We start from the raw sequence: 19,964 nt of genomic DNA on the forward strand, positions 1-19,964 counted from the left end.
CACACAACAGCCCTATCAGGAAGACACCGTTATTCTACCTAGGAAACTGAGGCTCAGAGAAGTTGTGCTCCTTCCCCAGGGACACACAGCCAGGATGCCAGAGCTGGGATTTGAGCCCAGATTAGCTTGATTACAGAGGCCAGGCTGCCTCCTCAAGGGAGCTGATACCTTACAGATGCCAGTTCTCCCAGAGCACATGAAAACCTCATCGGGGAGGGCTCGGCCCACTCTTCTAGTAAAATTATATCAGGGCCTAAAATCATGCTTTGGTCCTGGGTGAACTGGCAGTCTACATCAGAAAAGGTCTCTTCTATTTCACTCTTGTAGGGAACTCAATAAGCATTTGTTGGTGAATAAGTGGAGGAAACTTTTCTCCCATTCTCTCACTAATGATTTTGAGGGTTTTGATCGGAAGTAAACTCAGTGGGTCCTATATAGCCCAGCAAGCCCCAGTCCCTGTCCCCAGAGATGGATGTCCAGAATTAGAGCAGAAGTCAGCCCTTTCCTGTTCCCATCCTGGTAGCCTCACCAAGATGTAGCTGGAATCAGTTTCCTCGGTTCTGGTGCCCACGTCCACGGCCAAGGCATGGATGGCGATCCGGGCCTGCGGAGCCACGTCGATGAAGATTCGGCAGCCCCCCATGTTCCTCCCATCCGGACTCAACGATGGACTCACGATTTCACCCCTGGGTCCAAAGAGCTGCATGTCACACTCTGCAGGGGGAGAGCAGGTGTACAGACTGGGTGTGAACCACCTCCAGAACATAGGAGTCCCCCGGAATGACCACTCTTGCCAGAGGCCAGGGCAGCAGGGCAGCCGGGGAGCAGTGGGGGATCAGTGTGGCACTGCGGTCAAGATCGGGGCTCCCGGGCAGAAGTCTCCACTGAACCCCATCTCTACCACTTCCCGGCTGTGTGACCCTAGGCGAAGGCTTTAAACGCTCCGCGCTTCAGTTCCTTCTTCTGTAAAGCGAAGGGAACAACAGCACACACTGGGCAGGGCAGTCTTTAGGAGGAATCAGCAAAGTCACACGTGCAAAAGTGCTCCATGCTGCACCCGCCCCAACCGGGGCAGCCCCTCCTGCCTGCGCCTCCTGGGCCTCCCTCAAAGCAGGTGCCTGCGTGTGGGGAGGCTGGGAAGTGAGGAGTGATGACCAGGCAGGAGCTGGTGCCTGTGTGCTGCACGCTGAGGGGCAGAGGAGGAAGCCCCCCAGGGTCCCACTGCTCGCCTGCGGCCTGGGGGAACCCCTGGGGAAGCCACCTTCAGCAAGCTTGGACTGTGGAAGAGGGCAAGCCCCCTGAAGCAACCTAGAGGGCTCTCCGTGGATACGGATGGGGCCATGGGCTAGCAGGGCTCTCGGGGCCGCCATCCTCCGCACAAGGTGTGCAAGTGCACCCACGCCCTGCTGAGCGGAGGATGAGCCAGGAGGACGTGCACCCAACAGGACTGGGGAAAGAGGCTCGCAGGAGGACCTTAAAGGATCCCGAAGGACCTGAGTGCCGGGGCCAGGGTGTGGGGCCCGCGATGGCCTGAGGGAGGGAGTGAGGATGTCCGCCCATCTCGCCGCAGGGCCCCAGAGAGGAAGGAACACCGGGCACCTCCCGGGACCCCGTCCTGACCGCACGTACAGGGATGGGGGTGTCGGGGGGTGTCCGGGAAGGCGCTGCTTTTCATTCTCAGCTCAGCTCCCTGTCTGCCTTGCCCGCTGGCCCATCGGGACTGGCCCCGTTGGCAGCAGCACCCAGCCAGCCAGCCTCTGGGGAGGCGGGGAGGCTCCATGTCCTCGCCATACCTCGGCGGAAGGCTCCCGGGGCAGGCTGGCTCGAATACCGAAGCAGCACTCCGCCTCGCAGCTGCACAAGACGCTGCCTCACCACCAGCGTGTTGGCTTTGGAGCTGAAAGTCATGCCGGGCAGCTTCCTGCACATCTTCCTCCACGTGAGCCTGCCCCAAAGCAGCAGCATGTCCCCTGGGAAGTGGCAGTGAGGTGAGGACCCAGCACCCACAGTCCAGGTTGGCAGCCCAGTGGCCTGGGCTAGACTGAGCTGAGTTCAGGTCCTGACTCTCCCACTTACTGGCTGTGCGACTCTAAGGAACTGGACGTGTGATCGTCTCTCCTAGCCTCAGTTTCCTCATCTGTGAAATGGGGACAACCACACCCCAGTTATGAGCTGGCTGCGATGGTTACACATGGGGATGCACCTGGAGAATCCCCCCAGGAATGGGGCACCCTGGAGTCACACTCACTGGCACCTAGCAGATCCTGTCACTGGCAACAGCTGCTCACGTGGCCCTAGACATACCGGCACTGCAGTTGAGGGAACTGTCGAGGACTCGGAGGGTCACCACCTCACCCAGGGGCCGCCCGATGGCCACTGCACAGTCCGCCCGCGCTGGGCCTCGCATGTCAATGGTTCCTGTTGGCTCAAGGTGCTGCCGGCCACAGGCGCCTGGAAAGGGAGCGGGAGCTTCCAGGTGGGGTATCCCCAGCAGGGCAGGGCCGGGGGCTTTCCGGGCTGGGGAAGGAGACTGGGAGCTGGGGCGGCTGGTGTCCTCCTAGGCCCCGCCGGAAGCTCTCTCAGGCAAGGAGGGGGCTGCATGGGCCAGAGCATCACCACCCAAGGCAGACAGCCACCACTGACTTGCCAGCAAGAGGGCGGCAGTGTGTACAGTGGGTCACACAGGTGGGGATTCTGACCCTGTGAAACCTTCAGCTTACTTTCCCTTGATGATAATGAAAGTGAGCTTGCACTTTACCAGTGAGGAAGAGGGCCCCCCTGAACCCGGCCTCCAAGCCCATCCCTTCAGCCCGACCGCACTCATCCCAGCGGCCCGGGCGCTGCAGCCACGGGACCACCCCCAGGAGGTCCCCACAAGGAGCACGGCCTGGCTCTCCCAGGTGAACGTGCCTTTGCCCACCCCTCTTGCAGCCAGTCAGCCGCCCAGACAGAAAGGAGGAAGGAACATAACTGGATTCTGCTGGGCTTTCCTGGGGCCCGGGCGGGAGTCCTTGCGGCCGGGGAGCTGGGGAGACGAGGTGGGCCTGGGGCTGGGGCCGCTCCGGGGAGGCAGTGGCAGCTGTGGTCTGGCCAGGAGCAGTGGCTTCCTCGTGGGGCACCGGGCTGGGTGTCCCCTGCCCTGCACAGGGCCCAGCCCAGCAGCCCCGCACCGTCACCGGCTTGGGCAAATGCTGGCAGAAGTCGGCTGGCACGGGCACCCGGGCCTGGGGTCCAAGGCAGGCGTCGTGCCGGCGCTGGATGCCATCCCCACACGAGACGGAGCACTGCCAGGAAAGAGAGGAAGGAGTTGGGACTGACCCTGCTGGAGGGTGACAAGGACAGCGGTGACCACAGGCCGGGCAGGATCTGATATAATCTTTGCACAACACGGGAGGCGGGCATGGGTGTCCATGCTCCAGATGGGGAGACTGAGGCTCGGAGAAGTCACCTGGCAAGGATCACATAGGGAGGAGGGGCAGGGTTCAAGCCCAGGTCTCTCACTGTCGCCCTCGAGGCCTCTCTGCCCTGCAGCCCTTAGAGCGGGGAGCAGGCAGCATGGCTTCGTCCTTCCTCCCTCCGTCACTCACTGCAGCCCGGTGTCCACCCTCCCCTCCCACCCCGCACTGCCCCATCCAAGTGATCAACTCCCCCAACCCAGATGCCCAGGGTCTTCCTGACTCAGGCAGCGGTGGCTGTCTGCTTTGCCTCTTCTCCCTCCGCACCGTGAGCGAGCCCCTCTGCGGGGGCCCTGGCCCTGTTTGCCTTTGTCTCTCCAGCGCCTTGCGAGGTGCTGGGCATGGGGTGGCATTTGCTCATCTGCGGGGAGTTATCAGCCCTTCATCTTCTGGAGTCTCCAGACCTCAGGGCCTCTTAAGGCTTACCTGTCCCCCACGTCTCTAGGCCTTGCTATGTCTTCCATCCCTAGGTGCCCCCGACTGCCCTCTCCCCAAGAGACCCAGCTCTCCCCCTGCTTTCAGGGGATCACAATGAATCAAAGCCCCCAAAGGTCCCCATGCGTGAGGACCCTCGGCCCGTGCACTCGCCAGCCCCAGCGGCAGCACTTACCTGCATCCAGGCGCTGACATGCCACCGGTAGGTGCAGTCGGCGATGACGCAGGGGATGCTGGCCTGCGGCCGCACCAGACCTACACAGGCCGCCCCGTCCACCTCTGTGTCCTGGCCTCGGTCCAGCTGCACACAGGCCACCAAGCGCACGGCAGTGCCGAGACCACAGCTGGCCGAACATGGGCCAAGGGACATGACCTTCCACCTGCAGGAAGAGAAGACCCCAGAGAGAGGCTAGGCTTCCCTGAAGATGGCACTGCCCCCGGTGGGCTCCGTGGATGGCCAGCCAGGACAGGTTCCAAGGCCACCGGGATCCAGCAGTACAGCCCCCGAACCCCTCCTGGCTAGTCACAGGGCTGAGTGGCAAGGGAAAGGCTCTGCGGGAAAGAGAGCTCTTTTCCCTTCACAAGGTGCCCCTTTTCTTCCCCTTTATCACAGGACACCCGTGGACACCCAGCTGCTTGCTAGTCCGAGTAGCTGGGCCGGGGGAGCGGTGGCCCAGGATGAAGGAGAACAGATCTCCACATCAGTCAGTCCTGCCCACGGTAACTTATCATGTTTCAACAAATGCTAATGACTGACAGTTTTCAGAGCCGGGACAGAAGCCGGGCAGGCCGCACCGGAGCCTGGAGTCCTAGCCACCGTGCTACGCTGCCCTCCCGGCCCCGTGATGCCCCCTCTCAAAAACATGCCTCTGTGGGCCTGGCGCTGTTCTAGACGCCGGGATACGGCCGTGAACCAGACCAAGTCCCCCCCACCCCCCCACCCACCTTGGAGCATATATGGTTCTCTGCCTCGTGACATTTGGGGCCATATGGGTCTTTCTCGTGGGGGCCATCTGCACAGTGTAGGACGTTTAGCAGTACCCCTGGCCTCCACCCACTAGATGCCAGCGGCAGCGCTCCCCACCCCTGCCACCCCCAGTTGTGACAATTAAAATGTCACGGGGGGACTTCCCTGGCGGTCCAGTGGTTAAGACTGCACACTTCCAATGCAGGGGATGCGGGTTCGAGCCCTGGCTGGGGAACTAAGATCTCACATGCCGCGGGGCGTGGCCAAAAAAAACCCCCCAAAAAACCCAAGTCACAGGAAGGACTCCCCGCCTCTCTGTTATGGCCCCCTGAGCAGAGCCTGGGAAGGGATATCCAGAGCAGACACATTCAGGCAGCGGGAAAGCAGGTGCAAACGCCCTGAATCAGAAGCACTCCCTGGAATGTTCCAGAACATCAAGGAGGCCAGGGTGGCCACAGTGACATTCCAGGGGTAACCAGAGCTCCTGTGCGTGTGAAATTCCCTTTAAAAAAAATCCCAAAGCATCTCAAATATGATGTGGGAAAATAAACGGGGTGCACATTTAAGCATAGGCAAGGAAATCAAGAGACACGGCTATGGATGGTAAATGGATCATAAAGCTACAGCGCTGAAAACAATTTGACTTGGGGGTGGGAATAGGTGGGGGAAATAAAACAACAGAGCCTGGTAGAAGCCTCGACACAGATCCAACCCACACGAGAATTTAAGATGTGATAAAGGGGGCACCTGGGGGGATGCAGCAAATGCTGCTGCTAGTCAGTGATTCGGGAAAATAGAGTTTGCTTCCCTGCTTTGTGACTGACCCCAGATAAATCACAGATGAGTTAAAGGTTTTAATGTAAATAAAGTCTTATCTGTAGTGGTGTATTTCTTTAAAACCAAGGAGACATACGAAGGAAACGTGGAGATATGCTAGCATCTATTAAATCTGGTGGTGGGACATGGGTGACTGTTACATTCTTTTCTGGATGTTTCTGTATGATACAGAAGAGCACGGCATTATTTAAAATGCAAAATTACAAAGAAGAAAGCACGGGAGAACTGTGAACAAGGCAGGTGAATACTTGCCCTTCCCTCTCGGGCTCCAGCCTGTCTCCGGACCCTACTGGTGTGAGCTGTCTGTCCCCGCGGCTTTGGCGGTGCTGTGCCCCAGCTGGACACCCTGAGGCTCCACTCAGATGCTGCCTCTTCCACTGGAAAGCGCCCCTGCCCTCCCCACCCCCTCACCCCCATTAGAACCGACAGCACTGCCTGAGTTTGCTAGAGTGTCTCCTCTGACACCAAGTGCAGCCTGCCGGGGGGATCCTGTTTCCTGTGCCACCGAGCTGCCCTTTAATCCCCACGGGCCTGGCCCGGCGTCGGCACAGGCCAGGAGTACAGGTTGCCTACTGCACATCCTGGGGCTGCTGACCTGGGCGGGCAGGGCTCCGGGCTGCAGGCCTCCTGCCGCTCTGGGCGAGGCAGCCCCTGGCACTGGGTATCCGGCAGGATCTCCTCGTCCTTGTCCTCCCCGTGGGTGCGGGCGCAGTACAGGATCCTGTGCGCGACTCCTCCCCCACAGCTCACGCTGCAGGCCGCCAGCTGGTACCGCCACCTGGGGCAAACCAGAGTCAGGGGGGCCCCGAGGAGTGGGGGGCTTCCCCTCACTTCCCCAGACTGGAAAGGGCCTGGAAAGGTTCTCTCTCTGGGAGTCACTTTTACGTCTCCACCGAGAGGCTCAGCACAGCGGACAGAGAATATTCAGAAGACCCCATTTTACAGAAGGGGACGCTGACGTCGCAGCTAGAGAAAGCCCGCGCGCAGCCACGAAGACCCAACGCGGCCAAAAATAAATAAATACATAAATAAATTAAAAAAAAAAAAAGAAGGGGAAGCTGAGGGTGGACGTGTCCAAAAAGCAGTGGGGGGAGGGGCAGGGCACCCAAGGGGCCCTGCGTGGATGTCTGTCTCCAGTGGGAGTCCTAGCCCCACCGTCACCTGGACCCCGCCCCTGCTGGCACTCCCAACCTTCCTTCCCACTGTGTTTGCCACGTCGCACCAGCACCATCCAGCGAACTATATGTCTCCCCCCATCAATCTTATTTATCACCTGTCTCTCCCTTGCCCCCAGCATCTACTCCAGGAGGGCAGGGATGCCCATCTGTCTTGTTCACTGCTGTGTCCCCTTGTGCCAGAACAGCACCTGGACATACTTAGTAGGTGCTCGGTAAAGAGCAAGTGATGAGAAAATGACCCATCAACCACACGCGCCCTCAGCGTCCCAGATCCTGTGTGACGCACGTCACACACTTCAAAAGCCCCCCAGTCTTCCAGGCACCAATACGATCCACTCCTGCAGGTGAGGACGCGAAGGGTCACGAGCTTCACGGGAGGTGATGATGCCACCTCCAAGAATGCCCGCCTAGGACCACCTGTCTCCTTGGCACGGGGCCCACCTGGCAGGGCAGGGCTCCGGGCTGCAGTCCTCGAGGGGCCTGGGCCGGGGCGTCGGCCAGCACTTGGAATGAGGCAGGGAGACAAAGCGGCCTTGGTCCATCCTCACACAGCGAACAGCCAGCGGCACCTGCCCCCCTCCACAGGTCACGGGGCACGGTGCCAAGGCTCGGGTCTCCCACCTGCAGGAAGGAAAGGCCAGGGTAAGACTCCTTCCTCCCTGGGGGACCCAGACTGCTGCCCCTCTGCAGTCCCCCTCCCCCGGACTCACCAAGCCGGGCACGGGGCAGCCTGGCAGACCTCCTGCCGGCTCCCAGGCTTGCTTGCCAGGTCACACAGCTCTTCCCGGACGGGTGTCCTGAGGGCAGAGTCCATGCACACGAAACGCAGCTCCATCAGGCCTGCTGGGAGGAAGGAGGGACCCCGCGCCCCAAGAGGGGGGCTCAGCAAGGACCATGGGTGCCCCACTCTCTGAAGAGCTCTAGCAGACGAGGCCCACGTGGATCTGAGTCTCGGCTCTGCCACTCAGCAGCTGTGTGACCTTGGACAAGTGACTTAACCTCTCTGAGCCTCAGGTTTTTCATCTAATGGTGCCTGACTTGGAGGGATATTTATAAAGATTTTTCAAGGGGAGCTATACAGTGCCTGGTGCATAGTAGGTGCTCAAAGGTGGTAACTGCTCTTATAAATTGAGGGGCATTATAAGAGTTGCTATATGAAAATCTCTTACTGTGTTTATCACCAACATGTTATTAGGACCGTGTCCTTGCATCTCTCTGCAAAAGTATCCGCAAAAGAAATCTCTGGCCTCAATTCTAAACATGCTGGAGTTTACCTGAGCAAGTGATTAGGGTTTTAGTTTGCTTATTTATTTATTTATTTATTTATGCCGCACAGCTTGTGGGATTTTAGTTCCCTGACCAGGGATTGAATCCTGGCCATGGCAGTGGAAGCGCTGAGTCCTAACCCCTGGACCGCCAGGGAATTCCCAGGGTTTTAGTTTAAAACACTGTGTATCTTAAAATTAATTTTGTTTCTCTGGGTTGGCCTCCAGGAAGCTCAGAGCTAAGTTTGGGGCCCATCTTAGACCTTAAGAATACGCTCTTGGGTGCCAATATGGCCAGGTTTTATCATCATTTCCTACCTTCCAGCCAGTCAGTGAGCACGTTCATGTGGCTGTCCGTACTTGGCCCCAGTCTCCTTGCTTATAATGTCACGTTCTTGTGTAGCTGGATTTTTTGTAAGCCACCTCAGATGCTTTTTTTAGAATTAGCTGACCCTCAGGGGCGTCGGGGTCCTCACCTTGACCACAGGAGACGGAGCACGGCCCCGCCAAGGGAGTCCACACGTGTGCAGCATGAGCCTCTGGCCTGGCACTGCCCGCTGGGGATGCAGGCTTCTCCCCTGGAGACTGGGCATCTGGCTGCAGAGGGCAAGCAGCAGACTGGTGGGTCTGGGCTTCCCATCTCCACACCTCTGGGCACCTGGCCCTCCACTCCCACCAACCCCAATCTCTTCAGGAGAGGACAGAAGTGGTTACCAGCACCCCAAAGGCCTCCCCTCCCCGCTGCTCCTTTCCCGGGAAGCCTGCTTCCTGGCCTCCAGGGGATGCCCTCACCACACGCCCCACCTTGGCCTCTGCGTCAGCATCGGTAGTCAGTGTGGGGCACAACCGCGCTGGGGCTCTGGAGCCAGATTTGCAGGCATGCTTGGCCCTGCGGTCCCCACCAGCCGGGGGCGGGGCACGGGGATAGGATTGGCCGGCACCCTTGTCTGAAAGTAACACCACCCAGCCTGAGCCCGTGGACGCAGGCAGAAGCGTGGCAGCGTCTCTCTGCGCAGCAGACAACTGACAGCATTCCGTCAGGGTCTGGATTCCTCAGCCTGCTTGCCAGCAGGAAGGGGGCTTCCCAGCAGCTCTGAGATCTGTTTCTAGGGTTGTCCTCTGCCCAGGGCCTCCCGAGGACAGCAGCCCTACACAGGGCAGTCTTCTAGCTCTGGCAGGAGGCCAGTGGTAACCAGTGCTCCCCATTCTCCAGTGCCCAGGATACTCACATGGCCCCAGCCCGGAGGACATGCCACCTCGATACAGGGCTCAAGGGCAGGCGGCTTCTCGTCTGCAGAGCAGCGCCCAGCAGTTGCTGGCGCCCCCATGCCATCTGCCTCCTGCACACACGTCGTGTTCTGCACGGCCGGATCTGTTCCACAGGCCGACGAGCACGCATCTGGCATCTCCCTGAGGACGGCACAAGACAGCCATTAGGCCCTGCCTCTGCTCCTGGGGCAGAGAGGCAGTGAACCTGCTCCCCCATATCTAAGAGCCCAAAGGGGGGATCCCCGCCGAAAGGCAGAAGCCAGGGGCCTTTCCCTGAAGCCTGGATGAACGGCTGCTGGCCCTCCACTCGGTACCCAGGGTGCAATGACACCGGCCCTGACCCTCCCGCCTTCCAGAGGCAAAGGTGGGCCTCCAAGCAGACAACCTAGCAGGTGCTGGGAAACAGGTGCCAGATGCAGTCGATCACCAGTTCAGGGACAGCAAATGCATCTCCTGTGGCAGCCCTGAGAGGTGGCGGCTGCTTGGAGTGCTGTGTTGAGAAGGATTCTGAGGCACGATTGGCCCCCAGGAGGAAGGAGCGGTGACTGCTACGTCTGCCACGGATGCAGGGCGTGTGGGGGAAGACGCCCAGAGCCACGTGTGGACCACCAGTGACCTAGGCCACCTCCCTCCCCAATGGACAAAACTGGGGCCCAGAGAGGGAGGGGACTTGCCCGGGTTACCCAAGCAGTTAGTGGCAAATCAGAATGATAAGCCTCTGTCAGCTGGGACACTGTGGAAATGACAATAGCGGTGACAAAGTGACATTTATTGCTTTACATCCGTGGTTTTGCTTGCTCCTCGCAGCCCTCCGTGAGCAGAAACTTGGAAGTTCAGAGGCGGAAATGGCCAGTCCAGGGCCTCCGGGATAGGAGGTAATTCCAAGGTCGGCACTCACTCAGGGTGGTGGGACCTGGCCAGAGGCCTCAGGAAAAGGGGACATTCAGAAGGGGCAGGGCTCAGCACAGGGATAAGCCCTGCCAGGGAGACTCTGCCTGGATCTGGCCTTGCGGCGGGGGGTGGGGGGGGCCCTGACCCCTCCCCGTGCTCACCTCCGGGGGCAGGGCTGGGAATTGCAGGTCTCCACCGCCGCTGGCTGCCGGGCCAGCGCTCTGCACCGGGAGTGGGGCACCGTCCTCAGGAGGCCGCCCTGGGCCTCCACGCAGCGCACCACCCGCTCCTGCAGGCCCCCTCCGCAGGAGGCACTGCATGGGCCGAAGTCTCCGGCTGCCCAGCTGAGGAGAGGAACAGAGCATCGGGCCCCTGGCCGGGTCCCCAGGCGGGAGGCCGGCAGGTCTGTCTAGGCGAGTCACTTCCCTGGCCTGGGCCCAGTGTCCCTTCAGGTACCCGGACACCGCGCAGGTACAGCCAGCCCAGCCCTCCAGCTCTCCAGGTGTCCCCAAGCTGCACCTGAGCCTGGGGACCACTGTCTAAAAGTGCCGGTGGGCGGCTGCCCCAGCCCTGCCCCCAACAGGGACGGCCCTGTCCCTAACGCTGTGCTCCTGCCAGGGGGTGGTCCTCTCCCTGAGCCGACGACAGCACAAGCCTCCCAGGCGGGGCGGTCATCCCCCTGGAGCGGTGAGCGCCTGAGCTCAGAGACGGCCCGTGAGCCACCCCGCCCGCCCGCCTGGGGCCACGGGCACACTCACGACGGGGGACAGGGCACGGGGGCACACGACTCGGACCACGCCGCCGGCTGCCGGCTCCCTGCGCACCGGGCAGCCTCCACCCACTCGTTCGCGGCCTGGTCCCGACAGCTGTGGGTCACCCAGCGCAGCCCTGCGGGGGGAGAGGGGGCTAGACCGCCTCCGTGCGGGGAGCAAACCAGGCTTTCAGGCGAGCCCTGCCCGGGGCCTCACCTGCCCCACAGCTCACCGAGCAGGCCCCCCGCACGGGAGCCCACGCCCAGGCCGGCCGATGCTCGGGCTGGAAGTAGGTGAAGGTGATGTCTGGGCGGGCGAGGCTGCCGTACTCCTCACCGTAGCGCCTGTAAACCTGCAGGAGACACACGGAGAGCCGGGGCCTGTCCAGCAGGCTCTCTGGGGGCCACTGTCACGGCCACCTCCTCCGGGAAGCCTTCAATTTTTCATTCCTCCATCCCTATATTCTTTCCCTCAGCAAGCCATCACCGATGCTGACCCCACGCCACGCTTTGAGGACGGCCCAGTGACCAGGACGCTGCCCTAGGCTCACAGTGGGGTGGGGGAGGGTGGGCTGGTGGTAGGTGCGGGGATAGAGGTTCGCACAGGGGATTATGGGAGCACGGAGAAGGCGCCGAGGTTGACCAGGGTGGGCACCTGGGGGGAGGCATGGAGGCCGGGTGAAGGGGTGTTCCAGCAGAGGGGAGCCCAGGCCCAGCCTGGGGTGAGACCAGCACAGCTCGGGCTTCTGCAGCAGGAGATAAGGCCCAGGGGTGGACAGGAAGGGGCTGGATCAGGGGCCCTGTAGCTGTCTGGCAGCTTGGGCTCGAGCCTGAGGACACAGAGAGTTAAGGAAGAGTGTCCAGCAGGGAGCCTGGGTCTGTCCGTACTTCAGGAGGGTCACTGGGTCCTGTGAGGGGCCAGCCTGGCGGGCAGAGGCCAGGAGGACGCCCCCAAGGTTCCAGCACCTACTCCCACGACACCTCATCTGGCCACGCGTCACAGTCCTCTGCTAAAATGCCGGTTCTTGGCACACACACCCCCCCCCCCCAGCAGGTCCTGGCTGAGTGTCTCTGAGAGGGGCCCAGGAATCTGTATTTTTTTACTCTCACCGCAAAGGATGAGAACAGAGCTGCTTGACAGCTAGCCCTTGGAACAACGTTCCCAGGGCGGGGAGGTGGATGAACTGGGACACGTGGGGAGGTGGGGAAGGGGTTAACTGTTCACTGGGGGGCTCGCTCTGGCCTGGACTTCTGGGGGAGCCCCTGCTGCCTCCCCCAGCTGTGGGAGCAGAGGGTGGGGCTGCTAGACCAAAGTGAGGGGCCGTCAAGACTTGGACTCCCCCACAAAGGTTGTCAAGGGCTATTTCAATGTCCACGACTTCCTGCCCACCCTCCAGCACCTTCCTCAGCAAAGCACATGTGGCGTCACTTGCAGACGAGGTTACAGCGTGCAGGACACATCCAAGCACAGCCGGGGCCCCCAATTCCCTCTGTCCCAGAGAAACAGCAAGAACCAACATCCACCCAGAGCTGCCCCTGGGCCAGGGCCTGCCGCCCACACTGCCCGCCCATGACCCCAGGACGTGGGACTGCCATCTGGTCCCCACTCTGCAGATGAAAAGCTGCGGAACCCAGCATCCCTGCCAGAGGAGAGCGAAGCGTGGGAGGGGCATATTCAGGTTCCAGTTCTGGCCCTCACAGCGCCCGCCCCTTTGTCCCGGAACTTCTGGGCGTCTCACTCCCGCTGTTAGGATGGGGCATCCCAGGCCTTGGGCACTTCGAGACGCGAGTCAGCACTCGCTGCTGCAGCCTGGCCACCTTCTGCGTGCACGTGCGGAGCGCCACACAGTCGGCCAAGTGCTTGCCGTGCATCGTTTTGAAAACAAAAAATGCATCTTCACGTCACGTAGGTCTGCTTAGTCTCATTTTGCAGACGGGGAAACTGAGGCTCAGAAAATTAAGTCTTCTGTCCAAGTTTCTGCAGAGCCAGGATTTGAACTCTGGGCTGAGTCCCTAGCCTGGGCTCTTGACCCCTGGGTCACCCTGCTTCCAGCTCTCGGGCTGCCTCTGCTCCTCCTGCATTAGATGCCCCCGCGGTGGGTCTCTAATCTGGGCACCGGCCCAACCAGCCTCCCCCACGGTTTCGTGCCCCCCACCCTCCTTCGTCCGGGTCTGACATAGCCCGACCCCAACTCCGCCCTACACAGACCCCCAGCAGCTCCCCAGGCCCCCAGGAGGAAGCCTGAACTCCTCACACGGCCAGCAAGGCCCCTCCAGATCTGCCTAGCCCTCCAGCCTCCTCGCCTGGAGGGTCCCCTTCCTCCCTCCCTCCTAAGCACCCCTCCTGGGCACGCACTGCTCGCTCAAGACACTCCCTTCCCTGCTCGGCCTGCAGCGTCACCTCATCTCAGACCGCGGCAGCACAGGCCCTGTCCCAGGAAGCCCCCGACCCCTGCACAGGGCTCTCTCTCTGACCCATTCTCAGCACTCCAGAACTCCCGTGGGCTCCGAGCACGGCGACCCCAGGCCCCCCAGCGGCCGCCGAGAGAATGAAGCGGTGTGCGTCTGAGCTGACGGACCAGCGGACACCAGGGGGAGGCCCCCGGTCACCTGGATCTCCATGTCGTCCTGGGTGGGGCCCTGGATGCGGATCTCCTCCAGGCGGGGCAGCCGGTCCTCAGTCAGGGTCACTTTGTACTGGACCTGGCTGTCCTCCAGGAGGGAGGGGTAGGTGGTGCTGGGAGAGATGCTCGCATTCCCGGCCACGACGTAGCGCCCACGGATCCTCACTGCTGTTGGGGGAGGGGCCGTCAGCACCACAGAGACCCCCCCCCCACCGTGGGAGCCGGCACCGCCCCCCTCACAGACAGGTCCTGTTTAAGGAAAGGTGACAACTGGGCCAACGGGGCATGACTTCCACGGCCGCACCTGCCACTCCCGCCCCAGGATCCCCAGCCTTCCCGGGGAGCAGGTCCCCTGGCATCCCACGCTCTGAACAGGGTGTCTGACCACGGGAGGCTCCCCATGCGGCGACCCTGTGCCTCTTCCTGGAACCTGGCGAGCGCCGTGGACCTGCTCCCTCACCAAGTGCACTCACACCCCGCTCTACGGGGGCTCAAGGACCCCAGGGCGAGCACCCCACCCCGGATTCAAAGGTCAGGCCAGGGCGCCCCCTGGAAATAAAGACCCACAGCGGCGTTAAGTAAAGAGGTCGGCCTTGCCCAGAGACAGGTCTGACCTGCGCCCTGTGTCTGACCTGATCCGGAGCGTCTTTGTTTAGGGTAGGGGCTGGCCACACCAGAAAGACCAAACACATGACTTAGGGTGGTGGTCTTGAGTCACCAAGTCTCAGCCAACCTGAAGACTGAGATCGTCCAGGGGGCGATCAATCCGTCCCCCAATCGTGTCTACATAACGAAGCCCCATAGCACCTGGACCCTGAGCTCAGGAGAGCTCCCAGAGTAGGCAGTACGCCGTGTGTGTGGTCACTTTCGAGCTGGACACGGAGCCCTCCCCGACGCTGCCCTAGGCATCTCTTCCCTTGGCTGGTTTTGTTTTGTATCCTTCCCCTGTAATAAGCCGGAACGGTGAGTGTAACAGCTCTCAGAGTTCTGGCGGTCCTCCCAGTGGATCATCCAACGGATGGCGGCTTGGGGAACACCGCACTTGCAGTTGGCATCAGAAGTGACGGCACCTTGGGACTGTGCCCTCGACCTTCACGGTCTGGCTAACTCCTGTGGGCGTCCTCCGGCCAACTCACCCAGGTGCGTGAAGAGAGGCCTGTGGTTGATGACGCATATGCTGGTCAGGTTGGGGGGAATGGTCAGGAACGTGACATACTCTAGGAGGAAGAGGGGGGGTGGCGAGGGGTGGTCTCAGGTCACTCAGGTCACAGTCAAAGGGAGCAGATTTCAGCACCAGAGGGAGGCGGGACTCAACTCCTCGACTGACTTTGCAAAAGACCTGACCTGTTCTGTAAATAGATCAAAGTCAAGGATTTTCCAAGCATAACGTCCCTCCCGCTAAGAGTCCTTGAGCAGGAGAGGAGAGGACAGCCCACCACAGATTTCCCAATGTCCGTATTTTTTCTGCACCACGGGTACACTGAGCAACTGTGACTGATGTGCTACAATCCCAGCAGTGGCCTCTCACCAAATTCTGAGCCTCGCGGGGAGGCTGGCAGAGAGGAACGTGGAGGCTGAGGCCGCTAAGAGGGCCCAGGGCTGAGCCAGCGTGCGGGCCCCGCCACCGAGGCAGCCGGCACCCAGGCTCTGGGCTGTGGGGTTTCTTGGAGGCTGGGGGGAGCCCGGCCCTTCACCCCCAGGGAGGCCCCTACCTCTGGCTCTTCCGGCCGTGAAAGAGCCGTTCTGCGGACGGCACGTGCTGTTGTCCCCGCCACACACCTGGCACACATCTCGCACCTGCCCGGAGGCCATCCTGCCGTCACAGCCAAACGTCTGAGCAAAGGAGAGAGGCAGGTGAGACCCGGGTGATGTCGTGGGACGGTGCTGGCCCACTGACACCCACAGCTCAGAGGTTCACACAACCAAATGGGGCATTTCTGCAGCTTCTGACATCTGTGCAGGGGGCAAGCTGAAATGAGCTGTCCAAGGTCACAGCAAGGCTCTTGACTCCAAGCTCGGCCCTGTACCCCAGCATCACCCAGTGCAGACTCTACTGCGACTTCATGGGGGCAGCACCCCCCAGACCTGACCCCTCGAAGGCCCCTTAGCATCTTGGTTTCTGATGGGAGAGGCCTCGGTGCCACAGTGGATGGAAAGCCACCTCCACTGCCCGAGCACGCCTACCTTGCAGCTGCCCGACACGCACAGGCTCAGGGTCCCATCCTCCTGAGGGCTGCCTGGCACACACCGTGTCCCATCCAGGAAACTGTCCCCACGCCTCACAATGAAGCTCTCGCCAATGGCCCGGCACACATATCTACACAGAGCGTCCCCTGGGAAAGCAGAAGGACAAGAAACCCGGATGGGAGGGTGGCAGGGAGCCGGGAGGGCAGCGACCCTGTGAAACATGATCCAAGTGGGCCCTCACCGACCCCCAAGCGCCATCCCGCTTCACTCTTTGCATTTGGGGCAAGGTTTCTATTTCCCACCTGTCCTGCCTCCTGAGGCAGTAATCACATCGCGACGTAATAAATGTTACTGAATTACGAGCCGGGGAGCACGCTCGGTGCTTCCCCTGCGTCATCGCACTGACTCCTGCCAGCAATCCTGGCAGCGAGCTACGCCTCTTGGCTCCATTTTGCAGATGGGGAAACCGAGACTCAGAGATGAGAAGTCGTGGCCTGACCTGCTAGCCAGGGTGGGATGCATGATGTGTCTGATGCAGGGCTGAAGCCTGCTCTCAACAGCATTAGGGTGATGGTGGGTCTCCCCCAACGACTCTCCCTGCCCCGGGGTCTCAGGCCTGGCTCGCCCCGGCACCCCCCGGGACCCACCTCGACTGTACTGCTCGGCCGTGCCCCAGCGGTAGAAGGAGGTGCTGCCCGGGGAGAGGCGCAAGGGCTCCCTGTCGGTCTGCGCGCACTGCTCCGACATGAACTCCAGCTGGGTCTTCTCGCAGGCCTGGTGGAAGGAGGCAGAGGACAGGCACGGGAGGGGCCGGGGCAGGGGGCCTGGGGCAGGGGGCTCAGGCAGGGAACCCTCGCCCCGGGAGAGAGCAAGGCCCCCGGCAGTGCGAGGGCCAAGACGTGGGTTGGAGCCCAGCTCCTGGCTGCACCTCAGTTCCCTGCTCTGTAAAGTGGGGATGTCGAGCCTTCCTCCGCTGATGGGGGCCTACCACCCAGCAACGAAGAGGAATGCCGGCCAAACAGCACTGCGGGTGGGAGGCCCCAACTTCAGAAAACGGGGCTGAGTATGTGTATTAGCTATGTCTGCGCCTCCAGAGGCAGTAATTGGAAAAGTCACAGGAGTCAAGAGCAAAGGGCTTCCACACAAGAACCTCCACGGGCGGGCGTCCTGGCCTTTTTTGCACTGGAGTCAGAGGAAAAGAATCAGAGTGGCCCTGCCAAGCAGGTGCGGGGACCGCGGCTGCCCTCCTTGCAGGCCTGGCCCTCCCCCACCACCAGGCAAGGACTCCTTTCTCCTGGTCTGGGGAGGCCTCGGAGTCGGCCTGGAGAAGGTGGGGGCGGGGGGGAGGGAGGGAGGGTCTCACCAAGTGCAGATCTTAAGTCAAGGCCAGAGGAATCACTCCACCCCTTCACACCCACTCTGATGGCCATGTGGGAAACACAGGTAAGTGCTGGAGAGGACGTGGAGAAATTGGAACCCTCGCACTTCGCTGGTGGGGAGGCCAAATGGTTCAGCTGCTGTGGGAAATGGCTCAGAGGTTCCTCAAGGACTTAAACATAGAATTACCATGGGATCTGCCAATTCCGCTTTGAGGTGTACACCCAAAAGAGTGAAAAGCTGGCACTCAAAAAAGTCCATGTACACACATATTCATAGCAGCACTATTCCCAACAACCAAAGATGGAAACAGCCCCAATGTATGGACAATGGATGAACAGATGAGCGAAATGTGGTCCATCCATCCAGTGGAATACTATTCAGCCATAAAAAGGAGTGAAGTTCTGGGTGGGAGGGAGACCCGAGAAGGAGGGCATATATGTATACGTATAGCTGATTCACTTTGTTGTACAGCAGAAACTAACACAACATTGTAAAGCAACAATACCCCAATAAAAAAATAAGAAAATATAAGGAAAAAAAGAATAGGGAATTCCCTGGTGGTGCAGTGGTTAAGAATCTGCCTGCCAATGCAGGGGACATGGGTTTGAGCCCTGGTCCGGGAAGATCCCACATGCCGCGGAGCAACTAAGCCCGTGCGCCACAACTACTGAGTCTGTGCTCTAGAGCCTGCGAGCCACAACTACTGAAGCCCGCGTGCCACAACTACTGAAGCCCATGTGCCTAGAGCCCGTGCTCTGCAACAAGAGAAGCCACCGCAATGAGAAGCCCATGTACCGTGGCGAAGAGTAGCCCCTGCTCACCGCAACTAGAGGAAGCCCGCGCACAGCAACAAAGACCCCACGCAACCAAAAATAAATAAATTAAATAAATAAATTTATAAAAAATAAATAAAAAAGAAGAATAAACTGTAAAAAAAAATTAAAAAAGGAGTGAAGTTCTGATACATGGTACATGGCTGAACCTTGAAAACAACACGGTGAGTGAAAGAAGCCAGATGCAAAAAGTCACATATTGTATGATTCCACTTATATGAAATGTCCAGCGTAGGTAAATCCACAGAGATAGAAAGTAGACTGGTGGCTGGCAGGGGCTGGGGAGAGGGGGCATGGGAGTGACTGCTTAATGGACCTGGGGTTTTACTTTGGGGTGATGGAAATGGTTTGGAACTCGATGGGGGTGGTGGTTGCATGATACTGTGAACATACTACATGCTACCGAACTCCACGATTTCAAATGGTTGATTTCATGCTAGGTGAAATTCACCTGAACTTATAACTAGAAGAACTGCCCATGCTCTGGCGGTAGTGGACTTGGCTGCCCGGGAGGAGGGTTGTTCTCAGCGCAGACACGGGCAGCCCTGCACGGCAGTGGCATCCAGGGAGGGAGGGGGACACCTCAGGGCGGCTGCTTTCAGTGGTGGGACCGTCCTGGAGAATGCACAGTGGTCCCAGGGCAGGTATCAATAGCACCACCTTCACTCTCAAAACACACTGTGTGAACCACAAATTACAGCCGCCCTGGCCCTCGGGCTCCTCCGGACCCAGTGCTGCCAACGGCCCCCCCTCACCCTGCCCGGGAAGCAGGCCTACCTGGCGGTTGCACATCGTGGCCTGCAGGTTGGCACCTACGCACGCACGCCCCCCAAAGGCAGGTCTGAAAAGGCCCCCGAGACATGGGTGAGAGGTGAGGCGGCCCCCCGCCCCCCCACCCCCGCCAGGGAACGTGCAGCAGCCACCTCCCCGGCCCACGGAACAGCGCCCCCCGCGCGGCACCTGGGGTTGTTGCACTGCCGTCTCCTGGTGACCACACCTCCTCCGCAGGAGCGGGAGCAAGGACTGCCCGGACCCCAGCTGGACCAGTGCCCATGCACCGCCCCCACGGGGGCCAGCTCCGCCAGAGAGCGGCAGTGACCCTTGGAGCACCACTGCAAGAGAAGGACAGCACCACGTTCCACACCCAGGGCATCCCACGCCCACAGGTGCCCACACCCAGGGCATCCCACACCCACAGGATCCCACACCCAGGGCATCCCACACCCACAGGGACCCCACACCCAGGGCATCCCACACCCACAGGACCCCACACCCAGGGCATCCCACACCCACAGGTACACCCACACACACACACACACGCGCACACACGCACTGGACCCCCATCCTGATTTGGAGCCAGTGCTAAACAGAAGAGGGCCGAGCCCCTCCCACAGGATAGGGACCGGAGGAAGGGCGGGCCACGCAAGGCAGTGGGGGGACAGGGGCACTGGGCCGGGCGCAGGACGTCAGGTGGCCGCTGCAGGCCGGCGGGGGCGGGGGGGCGGTGGTCACGCAGTCACGGGAAAACTTTGCCTCCTCTGGGTGGCGGGCGACTACCCAATCCCTGTCTCCAGGCCGCCACACGGGGCCCGGGGTGACTGTCCCTCAAGCTCCGCTCTCTCTGGAACAGCCAGGAGGTTGACGGGCGGGCCAGATGCCCCGCCCGCCCCAGCAGAGTCAGGCACAAGCCTTCGCTGTTAGCTGCTTTGAACCGCCTGCAGAGGGCAAGGTGAGCGCTGTGTGCACGCGGGCATCCTGCTGCCCACCTGTCCTGACGGGGACCCAGAACAGGTCCAGGGCCCTACGCCCCAGCTTACTGAGCTCCTCCTGTCTCCCACCCCAGGTTGAGGGCTGCAGGCTGCAGGTCTGCGTGAGCGTGTGTGAGCGCACGC

The 19,964-nt window shown here is 60.8% G+C and overlaps 1 protein-coding gene across 1 annotated transcript in view; it reads right to left on the reverse strand.

Annotated features, from left to right (window-relative positions):
- The window catches only part of ADAMTS13 (ADAM metallopeptidase with thrombospondin type 1 motif 13), a 32,266-nt gene that overhangs the window by 534 nt on the left and 11,768 nt on the right, over positions 1–19,964 (reverse strand). The window contains exons 11-30 of the mRNA XM_057548206.1: positions 19,033–19,184; positions 18,850–18,913; positions 16,507–16,633; positions 15,857–16,005; positions 15,385–15,505; positions 14,809–14,889; positions 13,659–13,840; positions 11,266–11,401; positions 11,056–11,185; positions 10,459–10,641; positions 9,367–9,547; positions 8,614–8,734; positions 7,583–7,712; positions 7,314–7,493; positions 6,290–6,472; positions 4,066–4,270; positions 2,972–3,284; positions 2,305–2,451; positions 1,794–1,970; positions 530–714 (exon numbers count right to left, since the gene is read on the reverse strand). Coding sequence (XP_057404189.1) covers positions 530–714; positions 1,794–1,970; positions 2,305–2,451; positions 2,972–3,284; positions 4,066–4,270; positions 6,290–6,472; positions 7,314–7,493; positions 7,583–7,712; positions 8,614–8,734; positions 9,367–9,547; positions 10,459–10,641; positions 11,056–11,185; positions 11,266–11,401; positions 13,659–13,840; positions 14,809–14,889; positions 15,385–15,505; positions 15,857–16,005; positions 16,507–16,633; positions 18,850–18,913; positions 19,033–19,184 — 3,147 coding nt within the window. The remainder of the gene's footprint in view (positions 1–529; positions 715–1,793; positions 1,971–2,304; positions 2,452–2,971; positions 3,285–4,065; positions 4,271–6,289; positions 6,473–7,313; positions 7,494–7,582; positions 7,713–8,613; positions 8,735–9,366; positions 9,548–10,458; positions 10,642–11,055; positions 11,186–11,265; positions 11,402–13,658; positions 13,841–14,808; positions 14,890–15,384; positions 15,506–15,856; positions 16,006–16,506; positions 16,634–18,849; positions 18,914–19,032; positions 19,185–19,964) is intronic.

The sequence above is a fragment of the Balaenoptera acutorostrata genome, chromosome 6 (assembly GCF_949987535.1).
Source record: "Balaenoptera acutorostrata chromosome 6, mBalAcu1.1, whole genome shotgun sequence".
Classification (NCBI taxonomy): domain Eukaryota; kingdom Metazoa; phylum Chordata; class Mammalia; order Artiodactyla; family Balaenopteridae; genus Balaenoptera; species Balaenoptera acutorostrata.